Source organism: Engraulis encrasicolus, chromosome 12, assembly GCF_034702125.1.
Source record: "Engraulis encrasicolus isolate BLACKSEA-1 chromosome 12, IST_EnEncr_1.0, whole genome shotgun sequence".
In the NCBI taxonomy this organism is placed as follows: Eukaryota; Metazoa; Chordata; class Actinopteri; order Clupeiformes; family Engraulidae; genus Engraulis; species Engraulis encrasicolus.
Window position 1 is genome coordinate 21652276 of NC_085868.1, and position 15000 is coordinate 21667275.

A 15000-nucleotide genomic window follows, 5' to 3' on the forward strand; every position below is an offset into this window, starting at 1 on the left:
ATACTTTTCGACTCGGGTAGAAAGTTGGCGCAGAGGTGTCTGCTGTAGCATGATGAATGAAGTTCACGTCACAATGGCTGAGCTGGGACCATAAAAAGCCCGGGCACGTTGTGCAAGAAAAGGCAGGAAGCGACTACATCAGCCTGTTAACCCACCGGGTAGTGCACTGAATGTTAGTCCAGGCTGATAACAAATGCGCAATAGACCTAGAGACAGAGCACAAGAGAACCACCGACGCACTCGCACACAAATCGCAGAATGCTGTTCATGTCAGCAAACAGGAAAACGTGCGCAATAAGCATTAGAAAACACCCAAACTGCATGTCATCAAAACATGCATAATTGCTTTAGAACTAATGCTTTCCCGAACATAATGTATTTGCGTAGCACACATAGCTAACCAGCTGTCAGTGCTGCCGTCCGAAGCTAGTAGGCTACAAAGCAAAGTTCCGTACCTCTCATAAAACCATCTCTGTAGAAAGCCACAATACACAGAACGGTAACCAAAATACTTTAGGAAATATGACACCAGAAGCAAAGTACCCTATAATATTTGCCGTGGCGGGCTCAGTGATTAATGAAACAGCTTAGCCTACCTGTACTGCTACCATCCAATGCCTTCTCCCTAGCCCACATGACAACTGGATTTTGGCTACGATTGAAACTTGTCACTTTCAAGACATTAACTCCGGTTATTTGATTTTTCTGTCATCAGCGACGCCACGACATAGGCTATGTGTTATTCCAAGTGGAAAATGGAGAGCTGTCTTTGCTAACTAGAACTACTAGACTTACATTTGTGGGCTATGTCTGACTGGAGGTAGCCGCTCAAGTTAGAATTCCGCTGATGGAACTAGAACTTGTTACTGTATCTTTTTTTTTTTAGGAGCGCGCGAGTTTTACGCACAGAAGCAAAACGCAGGCTATCTGCCTTTGTAAATTAATGGTGCCCAACCATAGTCTCTGCTCTTTAATTTGCTTCATTCTGCTTCTTCTCATATAATATGTTGCATTGTCACAACATTCATAGAAGACACAATAGGCGTAATATTTATTTAAAAAAAAAAAAAAAAAACTTCCTCCACTGGTGAAGGTACGCACAGTGCGTACAGCCGTACGGCTCCAGGCGCCCTTGCACACACACACACACACACGGTCGTGTGGCCATGGGAGATGGTTTTTCTCAACCTTTCTCTGTGTCACTTCTTACTGTTTTTTTCTCTTCTATTCTTTCTTCCGCCCTCTCTCCAAGTAGAGACCCTCCATACAGCAACACAGAAACACACTCAGATGTGTACACACACATAAATGCACATGAACACATTTTCCTTGCACACAGACACACACTAACACCCTCCCACAGACATGCATGCATTCGCCAATGTTCTGCCAGGCTACATACAGTACAAACACACACTTGCGGGTATATGCATACAAGTGTGTGTGTGTCTGTGTGTGTGTGTGTCTACATGCATGTGCGTGCATGCATATATGTGTTAGCAGTGTTTAAATTGGCTTTTGGGAGGTGGGGGAGCCCTTCACTCGCGGTCAAAATAGCTTTAAAAAAAAAAAAAAAAAAAAACATCGCCCCATCAGCCAAATACATGTATTCTATGAAGTTATTGCCCATAATTAATATCATACATAAATCAATGTATTACTCAGTTATGAGAAAACAGCAAGGTACCCTCATTACCTCTTCACTGTATTAGGTTGCTAAAAAATAGGAACAGTTAGACCAGTATCACACCTGATGCATTTATGTAGCCTACTTTTTAATATTCTCTCCTGTCAGTTGGCAACAGTATGCTATTGGACTGTCAGTACAGGGGCAAAACAGTTTTAATTCTGACCACCATCACTGCACCATCAAGCTACAAAGGTGTAGACCTAAGACTATTATTATTGTTACCTTTATTATTATTACTACTATCATTATAAGACTCATATTATTGATGCGAATAACAATTTGATTTAAAAGATCATATGATTGATTTTAATTCTCCTAATTTATTTCTTTAATTCTCTTAATAATGTCATGGGTTTAGCATGCATTTATTAGCACGTTTTATGCCTAATAAGTAACAAAGTTAAAAGAATCAAAATGCATGCTTAGGCTATGCTGTTCTATTACAGTGCGTGAAAGTGTGCACTGTCACTTTAAATCAGGCGGAGTCTGTAGACAGAGAATCTTCTCACTCGGACACGTCTTTTCTTTACAGATTGCCCCTTTGGCTGACTGATTATATGGGCGCTCTTATTTCAGTAGTTTAGTTAGTTCAGCTATCTCGCTCCGTGCATATGTTTTAATTACACTTCAGTCGCATTAAGTAAATGATTTTTTGCAAAGCAATAACTTTGGCAAAAGGCGGCAATAGATTGCTGCAATTCTAGCGCGAGAGAGACGGTGCACTGCTCTACACGCAAAGCTAGGATGGACACGCAGGAATCCCTGTCATTTGCTTACTGTCTAAAAACTTTTAATACGTTCCTGGCATGTTTAAGCCCACATAAAAGTAACCTGCAACCAAATGGCTACACATTCTGACAGAACAATGGACGGAAATCCCAAACTTGATGTTGATTTCCCCCCATTAACAAACTGCTGTTAAAGTAGGCAGACACTACGCTATTCTGCATGACTGTTTGGTTAACTTTGCCTGAAAGCTAGCCGATATCAAATGAAATGACAGCTTACCTCCGTTTTGTAAAAGGCATTGTATCTAGCCTACTAACTTTGCACATTGAACATGAAGGCATGGAGGACAGGCTTGAAGTAGTGACAACTCGAAGCGGAGTAGTTCTAGCTGTGAGAGAGCAAGCGCTCCGGACCGCTCAACTGTTACAAAGTTGCAACGTTGCTACAAACTCAAATTGTGGTGTCTCGCAGCGCATGTGCAGAATGCAGATGCATAATAACTGAAATAATGCGGGAGTCCCTTAATCTTATTTTATGTTGCTATCATTATAAAACTTTCATAAAAAATATTATATTTCAAGAAGAGTAAAATATATGAACTGTGAATACACTGAGGGTGGGGCAGCAGGAGCGCAGCTCCGTTTGGCTGTCCCTCCGAGGTGAGGAGGCGGAGCTGCGCTCCGCAGGGCTCCGCCCCAATTTAAACCCTGAGTGTTTGTATTATGTGTGTGTACATGTGTGTGTGTGTGTAAGTGTACAAGGCACAAATATCTCCCTGCAAGCAGTGCTTCTAGCAGTGTAATGGTGTAAGGTAATGTCAAATATAATTATGACAAAAGCGTGTCATTTTAGAGTCATATTAGCAACGTTGTCACATACAGAAACCATAAAACTCCCATTTTTTGGTCATCTTATTGCCACAAGGTTATTTTCCGCGCTCTTAAGTCTTGTTGGGGCGTCTCTGAAGTGATCTAGTAGTAAGGAAATAGATCGCACTCAGTTTTTCTTCTTTTCTTGTTGTTTTCTTTTTATTTTAGTATCGCAGGGACTGACATGACAAAGAAAACAACAAGGAAAGAAGAAAAACTGAGTGCGATCCATTTCCTTACTACTAGGTCATGTTATTGTCCTGTCACATGCCGGCAGCAGTCTGTGGAATATATATTTGTACAATGTGAGTGTTGAAAGTAATGTCAAAGCACTCAGCTGTGCCTCTCACAGCCCAGTGAAGCCCTGCAAACATTTGATTTAGAGTTACACATCCATTCCTTACGCATTCTCCTTGGCAGAAATGTCCTTCCATGTGTTCAAAGTCATATCAGAAAACATACATTTTGGTGAGTAACAGAGAACGAAGCCTATGTACCGTAACATTCACCAGACTAAAATGCAAAGCCGTATAAAGAATGAAGCCCCTAGAAAGTAGACTTTGGACAGACATTACACAATTAGATTAGCCTGATAAACCAGACTGAATGTGAGATTAAATGGCCCTGATTAATTAGACATCGAAAGCTTGCTGACCCGTTATTTACAACCCGTTATTTTTCAAACTGTTTCTGTGCCTATTGGCCAACGCTTTGTCATCACTCCCTGAAAACCCTGTCCGATTTGCATCCAAAGATTGAAAACAAATCAAAACAAATGTCCTGCGTTGTGATTGGCCAGCCAGATTCAGGGCATTGGGGCATTGTCCGAGACTAGACCCACTCGCAGACAAAAATAATTTTGGCCGCTGGCGGGTGGGGCTAGTTTACCAGATTACTATTGGATACTAAAATGTACAAACACAATTGCAATAGAAGCACAATGAAATGGAGCTGATCTGTGTGGAATAGTGCAGAAGGCTGGAGGTGTTGTTTTTGGCTGGCACTAGCAGAACATGTACAAGCGAGTGAGAGTGTGCAAGTGGTGTGAGTACAGTGTGTGTGTGTGTGTGTACGTATGTGTGATCGAGAGCGTGGGGGAGTTGGTAGCCGCCTCTTCATATGGAAACGTAGGTGCCACCTTTATACTTAGAACATCATGAAGAGAAGATTCTAGTGCTGTATAAGACTCACTTAAGCCAAATATGTATTGTGCCATAATAAATGTGTGAATTCAAGTAAATTGGGCCACTTTGGGCCATTTACTTATATGCAAAAAGGTTGCCCAATTTACCTGAATTCACCATATAGGCCTATCTCTAATTCCAAATAAAGAAGTAAAATATGTACATGTGTGCCGTGTTTGAATGTGTGCAACTGTGTGTGTGTGGGCGGGCGGGCGAATATGTGGGTGGGCATGGGGTGATGGGAACAATGCGGATATTGCTGGCTGGTTCTCTCCGGGCATAATGAGTGCGTGTGTCCTGACAGTGATTGATTCAGAGCAGAGTGCTCGCGTGCGTCCTGTCCAACATCCATCTTCACGCCCATGCGGATGGAGAGAGAGAGAGAAAGAGAAAAAGAGAGGGAGGGACAGAGAGGGGTGGCGATAGAGAGAGCAAGAGATAGAGAGAGAGGGGGGGAGGGGAGCAGGATGGGATGAGGGGACAAGCGTTGGGGTCACTCCTGGTTGGGTGGGGTGAAGAGAAATGTGGTGCCAGGGGAGTAGTAGTGTCGGGTGGCGGGACTCAGTCCTGAGAAGGTGAGACTAAGGGACAGGCCGTGTTGGGGTCACTCCTGTGTGTGAGTGCGTGCGTGCGTGCGTGCGTGCGTGCGTGTGTGTGTGCTTTTGTGTGTGCGCTTTTGTGTGTGCGTGTGTGCGTGAGTGCGTGCGTGCGTGTGTGTGTGCTTTTGCCCTTGTGTGTGTGTGTGTGTGTGTGTGTGCGTGCGTGCGTGCGTGCGTGCGTGCGTGCGTGTGTGTGCCTGTCAAGGGTAAGAGTATCGAGGTCACTCCTGGGCTCTCAGTTCTATTAAAGGAAAACTTCTGCCAATTTCAATATGCTGTTGTATTGCTCACGCTACCCTTGACTTGTCAGTACCCGGTGATGCTGCATTTTTCGACTCAGGGAATAAATCAAGATGTTTTTTTGAAATGTAACCATAGCCTGCCCCAATTACAATGACCAGGATCTCGAGAAAGGCTGCAAAAAAAAAGTTCTCAGGTACTGACAAGTCCAAGTCCAAATTGGCAGAAGTAAATTAAATTAAATTACACCAAAATCCTTGCTGCCAGCACACTTACATACAAATATTCACATGTAGCCTACATGTACATTGTACATACAACACAAATTGCGTTTAATTCAGATTCAGTAGAGTGTGTGTCACAGAGTGCTCGTGTGCGTTGTGTGCACAACAACATCCATCTTCATGTGTATGTGGACAAAGAATTAAGGAAGGGCTGTTGCCAAGTCAGCAGACGAGAGAGAGCGAGAGAGAGAGAGAGAGAGAGAGAGAGAGAGAGAGAGAGAGAGAGAGAGAGAGAGAGAGAGAGAGAGAGAGAGAGAGAGAGAGAGAGAGAGAGAGAGAGAGAGAGAGAGAGAGAGAGAACGATAAGGGCAGCGGTGGTGCCAAGGAAATGAGGTGGTGGCGTCATTGGTGTCACTCCTGGTGGATGAGAGGCTAAGCCTTCAGAGTCACCAGTCCTCAGCAGCCCCAGTCCCGGGCCAGACTCTATGGCATGTGTACAGTACGTGTGTACTCTACTTAACCCTCTGCTAATGTACTTTTAAAAAAACTATTCTTACTTAGCATCTGCACTTGTTGTTCTGTACATTTCCTGTGCACTTTGTATCTGCTAGTGATGTTGGCTATGATTATGTCCTTGATTGTAAGTCGCTTTGTTTAAAAAGCATCCAAAAGCAATGTAATGTAATGTAATGTAATGTTACCTTGGGTGGGTGGTGAAGCAAAGTGGTGTGATGGGGTAGGGGGAGGGGGTTTGGGGGGCTCCGTTATGTTTGAGGCTGTGGGATGAAGGGGCAAGCCTTTGGGGCCACCCGTGGGCACTCATCATCTGCAGTAAATTATATGATTCTCGCCCACACACTTTGCCCACTAATGCACACACACACACAAAACGGCAATTAATTGCGATCAGCATCCATCTTCATGTCATCCATTCCCGTCTGTGCAGAGGGGAAAAGGGGGCACAGTCAGGCCTGGATTAAGATGGTCTGGGGCCCCTAGGCTACAGGTTGCTGTGGGGCCCCCAGAATACAAATTTTGCTATCAATTCACCTAGACAGTTTCATAATTATGAGTTAGGATTTCAGGATAGCATGTCTACTAACTGTACTCAACATAAAAGATGCATTTTTCAACATTGCATCTTGTCACAATTCTGCAATTTGTAACTTTTGGCCAATCATTGGCCTCATGGCAGGTGGGGGCCCCTAGGCTTCCGCCATTTCCAGCCTGTGCGTTAGTCTGGCCCTGGGCACAGTGGCTGCTGGTGGATGGACCCATTTCCTGTCTCTGAGGGTATTAAGGCGAAGAGATGGTCTGGCTATCGCGGCGCCAAAGCTCTGCAGGCTCGTATTTTCAATCCATTTCTTTGTGCACAATTCAAAGGCCGTTGTAGGAGCCACATGTCTATTTCATGCCTAGTTTTGCCTAGAATTTGCCCCATATTATGAGTAATTGATATTGATAGTTCATATTATAATTTCATATTCTTAAGATATTTGGTCATTTAAATTCATGATTTAAACTAGAATTAAAATTAAAATTAGAAACATATGTACAAGGTTAATATGTGGATTTAGAATAATTACAGGAGGTTACATAGTGGGCCTTTAATCACTTTAGAATTCTGCATGAGGTGCCCAGGACAGTAGCCATTATTAGAAGCAAAACCTTGTGCCGTGTCACAGTTAGTATGGTCGGGCCCAGGCTAGCGAAGCAACGAACCGTGGGGTGACTTTTGAGAGGGTGACGTTCACTATTTCTCAATGTCAAGTGTATGAGCCTTGGTAGTGTGTCAGCCCTCATAGTCACGCCCATTGATTGGATATGCCTATCCAATCACTGAGCGTGACAACGAAGGCTGATACACTTCGAAGGGCGCAAACTAGACATTGGGAAACGGCCGTTGAGTGTTGGCTGTGGGGTGTGACTTCAAAGTGGGTTTGGCAAGGCAAAGGGGGATGGGGCTCTCATGTCCCTTAAATTAGATTAAATTGCCTTCAATTAGATTATATACAATATCCTTTCACTTATGATACTCTCTCCCGCATACTTTCCAAAGAAACACACTTTCTCAGAAATGTACAGTATACGCGTGCACAAGCACGCACGCACGCACGCACGCACGCACGCACGCACGCACGCACGCACGCACGCACGCACGCACGCACGCACGCACGCACGCACGCACGCACACACACACTGTAATTAATTCAGACAAACAGACGTGTCCATTCATCTTGGAGACAGTGCTGGTGTCTCTGAGAGAGAAATCGGTATTGGGACTGTGCCATATCCGGCTGCAGGGGTGGGGGCCGGGCATAGAGGGCGCAGACCTCACTCACAGAGCACATAGATACAGTGTGGGCCAACCACAGGTCAGAGAAAGCAAAACAAGGACATTGATGACAAGCAGTAAAAGAAATCCTGGCACTGTCAAGACCAATGTGGAGTCCAATGGTCCTGCCCAGCTTGCTGGGTTATCTGCAGTAGTGAGGGGAAAGTCTGCCTTTGTACGGGACATGAATGGCATTTCCTTTGACCCCTGTGTTCATAAGACCCTGTAAAGTATTATTCTGAAAAGACATTCAGGATTGAGTATGATTACGATCAGGGCCACTGGCAGCTTTTGCCAGGCCCATCTGAAATAAAAGGGCCCCCTATCCGATTCATGCAATGTAATGGGGACCCGATTCTGGGCCTCTTATCTCCCTGGGCCCGGGACAACATACCAAGTTTGTCCCCCCCTATCGAGGGGCCTGATTACGGTAATGATTACAGTGATGATAATTACTATGGTTATTATGATAATATTTGACAATAGCATTGACAAATACCTTCACAAGTTCATCACTGTACTCATGAAGCACATTAACACTGTCTTTACGATGATGATAATTGTTCGTTATTATGAGTATATAAATGATGTATAAATAATTATTATGATGACGATTGACAAACACATTCACAACAGCTATGCAGTTACATACATTCAAGACTGCATTTCCGAAGCAGTTGAGTGCTGCCTTAAAAGTCTTTGCGACTTTCGAAGGAACACAATGAATACATGGGTTCTACATTTTTGTTTTCTCCAGGCTGCGCGACTCTCGCTGCGCACAGCTTGTTGGAAACCGCTGTCGGTCAAAAAATTAGCTCACGTGGTTGGCTGCCAGTGTCTTGCCCCTCCTCCCGATACTGTGTTTATAAACTCGATGAACCCATGTATAGATAGCCTTTATTGTCATTTCTGTACACAGAACAATGACATTTAAAGAGATAGGGAGGGGTCACTATGGCGCAGCATGCTAAGCCCCCCACTTATGGACTTGCATGCTCATGGTGACCCAGGTTTCGAGTCCTGCCTGGGTCTTTTCCCGATCCTTCCACATCTCTGTCACCCACTTGTTTCCTGTTGCTCTTCACACTGTAAAGTGTTGCAAGCCAGCTAAATGTAAAAAAGTAAGTTGCCCTGCTGCCTTAAGTTTGTAAGTTAACTCAACTCGAGGCTTAACTCAACTTGAGGCTTTCTCAAGTTGAGTTAACTTACAAACTTAAGGCAGCAGTGCAACTTACTCTTTTTACGTTTAACTGGATGCAATGTTTTACTGTCTCTGTCAGAAACGAAAGCGCAACAAATATGATTTATTTTAATAGGGATGCCATTGCATTTTAACACGCCACCATCTTGCGTTTGTCTCATGTTGTACAACCATGACAGCAAAGTCACTATATACCACCACAACAGGAAAGTCTCTATTGCAACCCCAACAACACAAGTCGCTGTACATCTGTTAAAAAAGCTGACTAAAGCTGAGTAGTGCCAATGTAGAGTGGTGCCAGGGGAATATGTGGAAGAATGTGAGAGAGACGGGCATGAGAACGTGACTGAGGTAGCTGAGCTGTGTCTGCGTTGTGCATCACAGTAATTGACAGACTGGGGATTCACACTATTCCCCTATAGCTGTCTGGAGGCCCATCTACCGTACTGTACAGTACTGTACAAGTGTTTTGCTCCATCACATCTCCAACACCTGGATATTACAGGAGGTAGTGAGGAGGAGAAGGAGGGCTGGCATGGAATTGCAGACAGATTGGCATATGAAGGTAGAGATGGCGTTCGTGCCTTTGTCTTATTTGGGAAGTGTGGAAGTGATTTTGGGTACACTGATGATGGGCTAGACCCGAAACATTTGTAACCCACTTTATGTTTTGGCTTCTCTTTATTTTCAGCTTTATACAGTTTCACTGACAGTATCAAGCTCCTGTGTGCGACTCCTTTTTCTTCCCACTGACATATTGGCATAGACAGGTTGTTAGACGAAATAACCGGGGTGGGGGCAGGGAGACTGTCAGACATGCATTTGTACTGTACAGTGCATGTCATGCTTTTTACTGTCATCTTTAAACCACTTGGATATAGGGGGGATGCATTGCACACATATACTGTATATTGTACTACTCAGAGGATATTGGGTGATGTAGGAGACGAGGCAATGGAGACATGTACTGTGGGCAGGGAGACAGGCTTGACAGTGTAATTGAGGGGGGCTTACACAGAATAATGAGGTGAGTCTTACATTAAACTTACTATACAGTATACCAGCAGAGAGACTACTGTAATAGACAGGCACTGCACTGTACATGCGTTTTACTCAGTCATATCTAAAGCACCTGGTTACTGATGGTGGGCAGGGAAGTAGGGGAGGGGAGGCATTGCAGACATGTTGGCAGAGAGACAGGCTGGATAGAATAATTGAGGGGGGTGGGGAGACAGGCTGTCAGACATGACCTACTGTACATTTTCAAAGGGGTCAGTCAGTTGTCCCGGGCCCAGGAAGAAGGGGGCCCAGAATTCGGTCCTCATTACATTTCATGTATTTTGTGAGGGGGCCCTTTCAGATGACTTTGTCCCGGGCCCAGCCAAGGCTGTCAGCGGCCCTGGGGGACTGTTGGAAATCTAGTACTGTACATACTTTTTGCTCAATGGAGGACGCTGAATTGCAGAATGTGTATATATTGACAATGGGATCAGTTGGACAGAATACATGTAGTTCCCAATGGACCAAATACTTTTTTGCCCTGAAGTCTAGACATTGTATGAAGTCTGTTCCATTGACATATTTATTATCCTTGCTTATCCTTATCCATTGACAACATTATTTCCAGTGAAGGGAAGTAGCTTATGAATTTATTCATTTGTTTTTCAGTTTGCAAAAATGTTGGTCACGCTTTGACTGAATGCCTCCTTATTTTATTATTATTTTTTTTCCACGCTTTGTGCATTCAACTTGGGATTTGTAATCGCTGTCGTAGTTTATTTTCTTGCTCCTTTTATCTAAAATAAGAGAAGTTGGGGCCTTTTGGGGGTTGAATGCGAGGCCATCTAGTGTTCACCAGACAACTGATGACAGTGCTGCTGCAGTACAGTCTGTGCTCATTTATATTCATTTGTTATTGTGTATACACAGACTTTATTCTTGCTGTGCTTTCATATTTTTCCGTCTGTGTTTATCAGTTGTGTCTGGTGGTCTAACTTTCAGGGTGCATGATTTGTATAGTTATTTGTGTGAACGTGTGCGTGTGCGTGTGCCTGTGTCTGTGTCTGTGTGTCTCTCTGTGTGTGTGTACACTTTTGTGCGTTTGTGTGTATGTATTATAGTGTATTTCTGCATTTCTGCATGTGTGTATACTTGTGTGTGTATATGTTTGTTTGAATATGCATCTATGCATTTGTCTAAATGTGAGCTAATGGTTAAGAAGTTGGGCTTTAGTTGAAATTAAGTAACTGTGTTCCATCCCACCCTTACCTCTCCATACACCTCCATCCATTGCTGAAGTACCCTTGAAGTAGGGCTGGGCGATATGGCAAAAATGTCATATCATGATTTCTTAACATAAAATCTCGATTCTGATTTTTTTTTTCTCACGATCTTCCATTGAAAAAATAAAAAGAACAAAAAGCAAAAACAAACATTTTATATACTTGCTATTTGTAATGTAATGTAATGTAATGTGGGCTCTACCGTGGTGCTAACTGTAGGGCACTCGTCTGCTACGCGGCTGACCCTGGTTCGATTCCGGCTCAGGTCCTTTGCCGACCCTTTCCCTTCTCTCTCTCCCCAATCACTTCCTGTCCAACTCTTCACTGCACTATCGTAATAAAGGCCAAAAAGGCCCCCGAAAAATATACACATTTTAAAAAAATGTAATGTAATGTAATGTAATATAATGAATTGTAATTTGTGTCTTTTTAGGTGATGAAGACCTACCACCTGTACAACAGCAAGGCCCTGTGTAGTAATGTAATGTAGTGTAATGTAATGTAGTGTAATGTAATATAATGTAATGTAATATGTGTCTTTTTAGGTCAAGACCTACCACTTTTACAACAGCGAGACCCTGTGTAGTAATGTAGTGTAATGTAATGTAATGTAGTGTGATGTAATGTTGTGTAATGTGGTGTAGTGTAATGTAATGTGATGTAATGTAATGTAATGTAATGTGTTGTAATGTAATGTGATGTGTGTCTTTTTAGGTCATGAAGACCTACCACCTTTACAACAGTGAGACCCTGTGTAGTAATGTAATGTAATGTAATGTGTGTCTTTTATAGGTCATGAAGACGTATCACCTTTTACAAGAGCGAGACCCTGTAATGTGATGTAATGTAATGTAATGTAATGTGTGTCTTTTATAGGTCATGAAGACGTATCACCTTTTACAACAGCGAGACCCTGTAATGTAATGTAATGTAATGTAATGTGTGTCTTTTATAGGTCATGAAGACGTATCACCTTTACAACAGCGAAACCCTGAGTGCGGAGACTAAGCTGCGCGAGGCGGAGCGTCAGGGCGAGAGGGGGGGCCGCGGGGGCGAGGCCGTCTTCGGACTCCGCACGGAGGACCGACACCAGAGACGCAACAACGCACGCAAGATACAGAAGATGAAGGAGAAGGTACGTTATGGTATGGTGGCCTAGCCTGGCAACGCCATCCTATGTACTCCACCCAGTGGCGGACTTAGCAATTTGGGGGCCTAAGGCGAAATTAGCTAAAATATAATAATAATAATAATAATAATAATAATAATAATAATAATAGGCTTGCTTAGGGAAGATGCTTAGCTCACAGCATGTACACAATTCAAAAACCAAGCTCTCTAAAACAGTCAGAAGGTCTTGTGAACATAATGTGCTTGGGCACAGTTTTGCTTTAATTTAGACAGCATTCAATGTTGACATATTCAACATTGCAATCTTCACATGCGCATCAATCAATTACACATGGGTATCATCTCTCTCTCTCACACACACACACGCGCACGCGCACGCGCACACACACACACACACACACACACACACACACACACACACACACACACACACACACACACACACACACACCTGCCTCTCTAGCCTGGTGACAAGATGCACCTCTGACGACGCATTTCAAAGCAACCAACAGAGGAGGCATTTTGCCCAAATGCCAACACCGCCACCACACCAACTGTGTGTGCACATGACGTATGGTATGCCGAGCAGCAAGCATCTCAAACTGAATACAAAACAAAACACCACGGCGGGTGAAATTCAAAGCAACCAACTGAGGCATAGTAGCAATAGTTCCAATTGCCATCACACAGACACACGCGAACACACACACACACACACACACACACACACACACACACACACACACACACACACACACACACACACACACACACACACACACACACACACACACACACACACAATCAATGTGACTTACTATGAGTAGAGTGCGCATTCTTTTGTCAATCATGTCGGCGTTTCTCCAGGCTGAACTTCCACATCACCTCCTGTTAGCATCCAGAAGTAGCCAGCAATATCGCCAAGTAACGCAGTTGATTAGCCAATAAAAACTACAGCATATCTACATGTAGAGCCGTGGGTGACATGTCAGCTGTTCTGCGCTTTTCTGAATCTCGCCACATCGCGTCAAGTTACTGAATGTTCCTTGAAAGCTGCATGCTTGTTTAAGCCTTTCCAAATTTCGATAGCATGTTTCTGAAATCATTTCAGAGAGATTGAGAAGGTTGTGTGTCTGAAGATACAGTAACCGATACACTGTCTGCAAGCGCTTAAAAGGAATAACTTACTCGAGCCAATCCCAGTTCACAGCTAGAGGAAAAGTAATGTCTTTTCGAAACAAAATATCTCACGAGGTATTCTTTCAACAAAACCTGATTGGGTTTATCAGTGCCGCGGTCATTCACAGATCCATCAGTGGGGATAGCCACAGTAGTCGACCTGCTAGTGCTACTGTAGGGCACCGCTTCCTTGTCGGCACGGCTGTCAATGGTCAGGATCCACGGAGATAGTTCAGGCTTCTAACATGTCATGTCGTGGGTTATCCAAAGTTACAGATGTTGGAGTTTTAAAACATTTACGCATAGTGGTATCCATATTCAGGAAAGCACAAAACTTTCATGTCTGCTTGCAATCCTCCTTCCCCACCACGTCAAATTTTGGAGTTGGTAATCCACTCGTCATCTTAATGGACACCCACAACATTCGGGCCAACTGGCATTGATANATAAAAAAGATTATCAGCTTCGTAAGTGCATTTGTCTTTGATTAAGTATCTTCCCTTTCCTCCGTTTGGTAACACTACCAGGGTATTGGCGCTTCATTTTGATAATTTTGCAACTTTATCACAACTGAGCTTGACTCAACTTTCCTCTACTTCCTCTCGCAAAAGGAACACGTTCGCGATGCCACATGCTGCACAAATATGCGCAGGCAGCGCATCAAACACAACCACACTGATTGCATTGTAATTGGCAATGCGCTTATTTGCGCCGCGGCCGACTTGCACAAGTTTGTCACCGTGAACGTTGTTTTGGATATTCGTCTGGCGCACATGGCATAGATGGAATATACCATGTTCACGCGAAAGGGAGGGGGTGTGCATGTAATCTATATTTATTTGTGTTTTATTATGCTGTTTATTTTGTTTCTGACGTGCAGAACAGTGACGTGCGCTGGGATTTATGGCTGGTGAGGCAACTTTTTCAATATCAGATTTTCAAATAAATAATTGCCAAATAGGCCTACCGACAAGTTCCATATGTCATAGCAGCTTTCTTAACATAAGGTAGGCCTACATATTTTGACATAAGCTTACTGCATTTCCGCAGAGAAAATGCTATTAGATCTCTCTCACACACACACACACACACACACACACACACACACACACACACACACACACACACACACACACACACACACACACACACACACACACACACACACACACACACACAGGATTCAAACAGTGGTCTCACATAAACCACACATCACCAATGTGGACAGCAGAGCAGAGGAGAGGAGAGTAGTGGAGAGGAGAGGAGAGAAGAGGAGAGGAGAGGAGAGAAGGGGAGGGGAGAGGAGAGGAGAGGAGGAGAGAAGAGGAGAGAGGAGA

The 15000-nt window shown here is 43.8% G+C and overlaps 1 protein-coding gene across 1 annotated transcript in view; it reads left to right on the forward strand.

The window, feature by feature from the left end:
- The window catches only part of srgap1b (SLIT-ROBO Rho GTPase activating protein 1b), a 123855-nt gene that overhangs the window by 66623 nt on the left and 42232 nt on the right, over positions 1 to 15000 (forward strand). The window contains exon 5 of the mRNA XM_063211854.1: positions 12309 to 12488. Within this exon, the coding sequence (XP_063067924.1) occupies positions 12309 to 12488 (180 nt within the window). The remainder of the gene's footprint in view (positions 1 to 12308; positions 12489 to 15000) is intronic.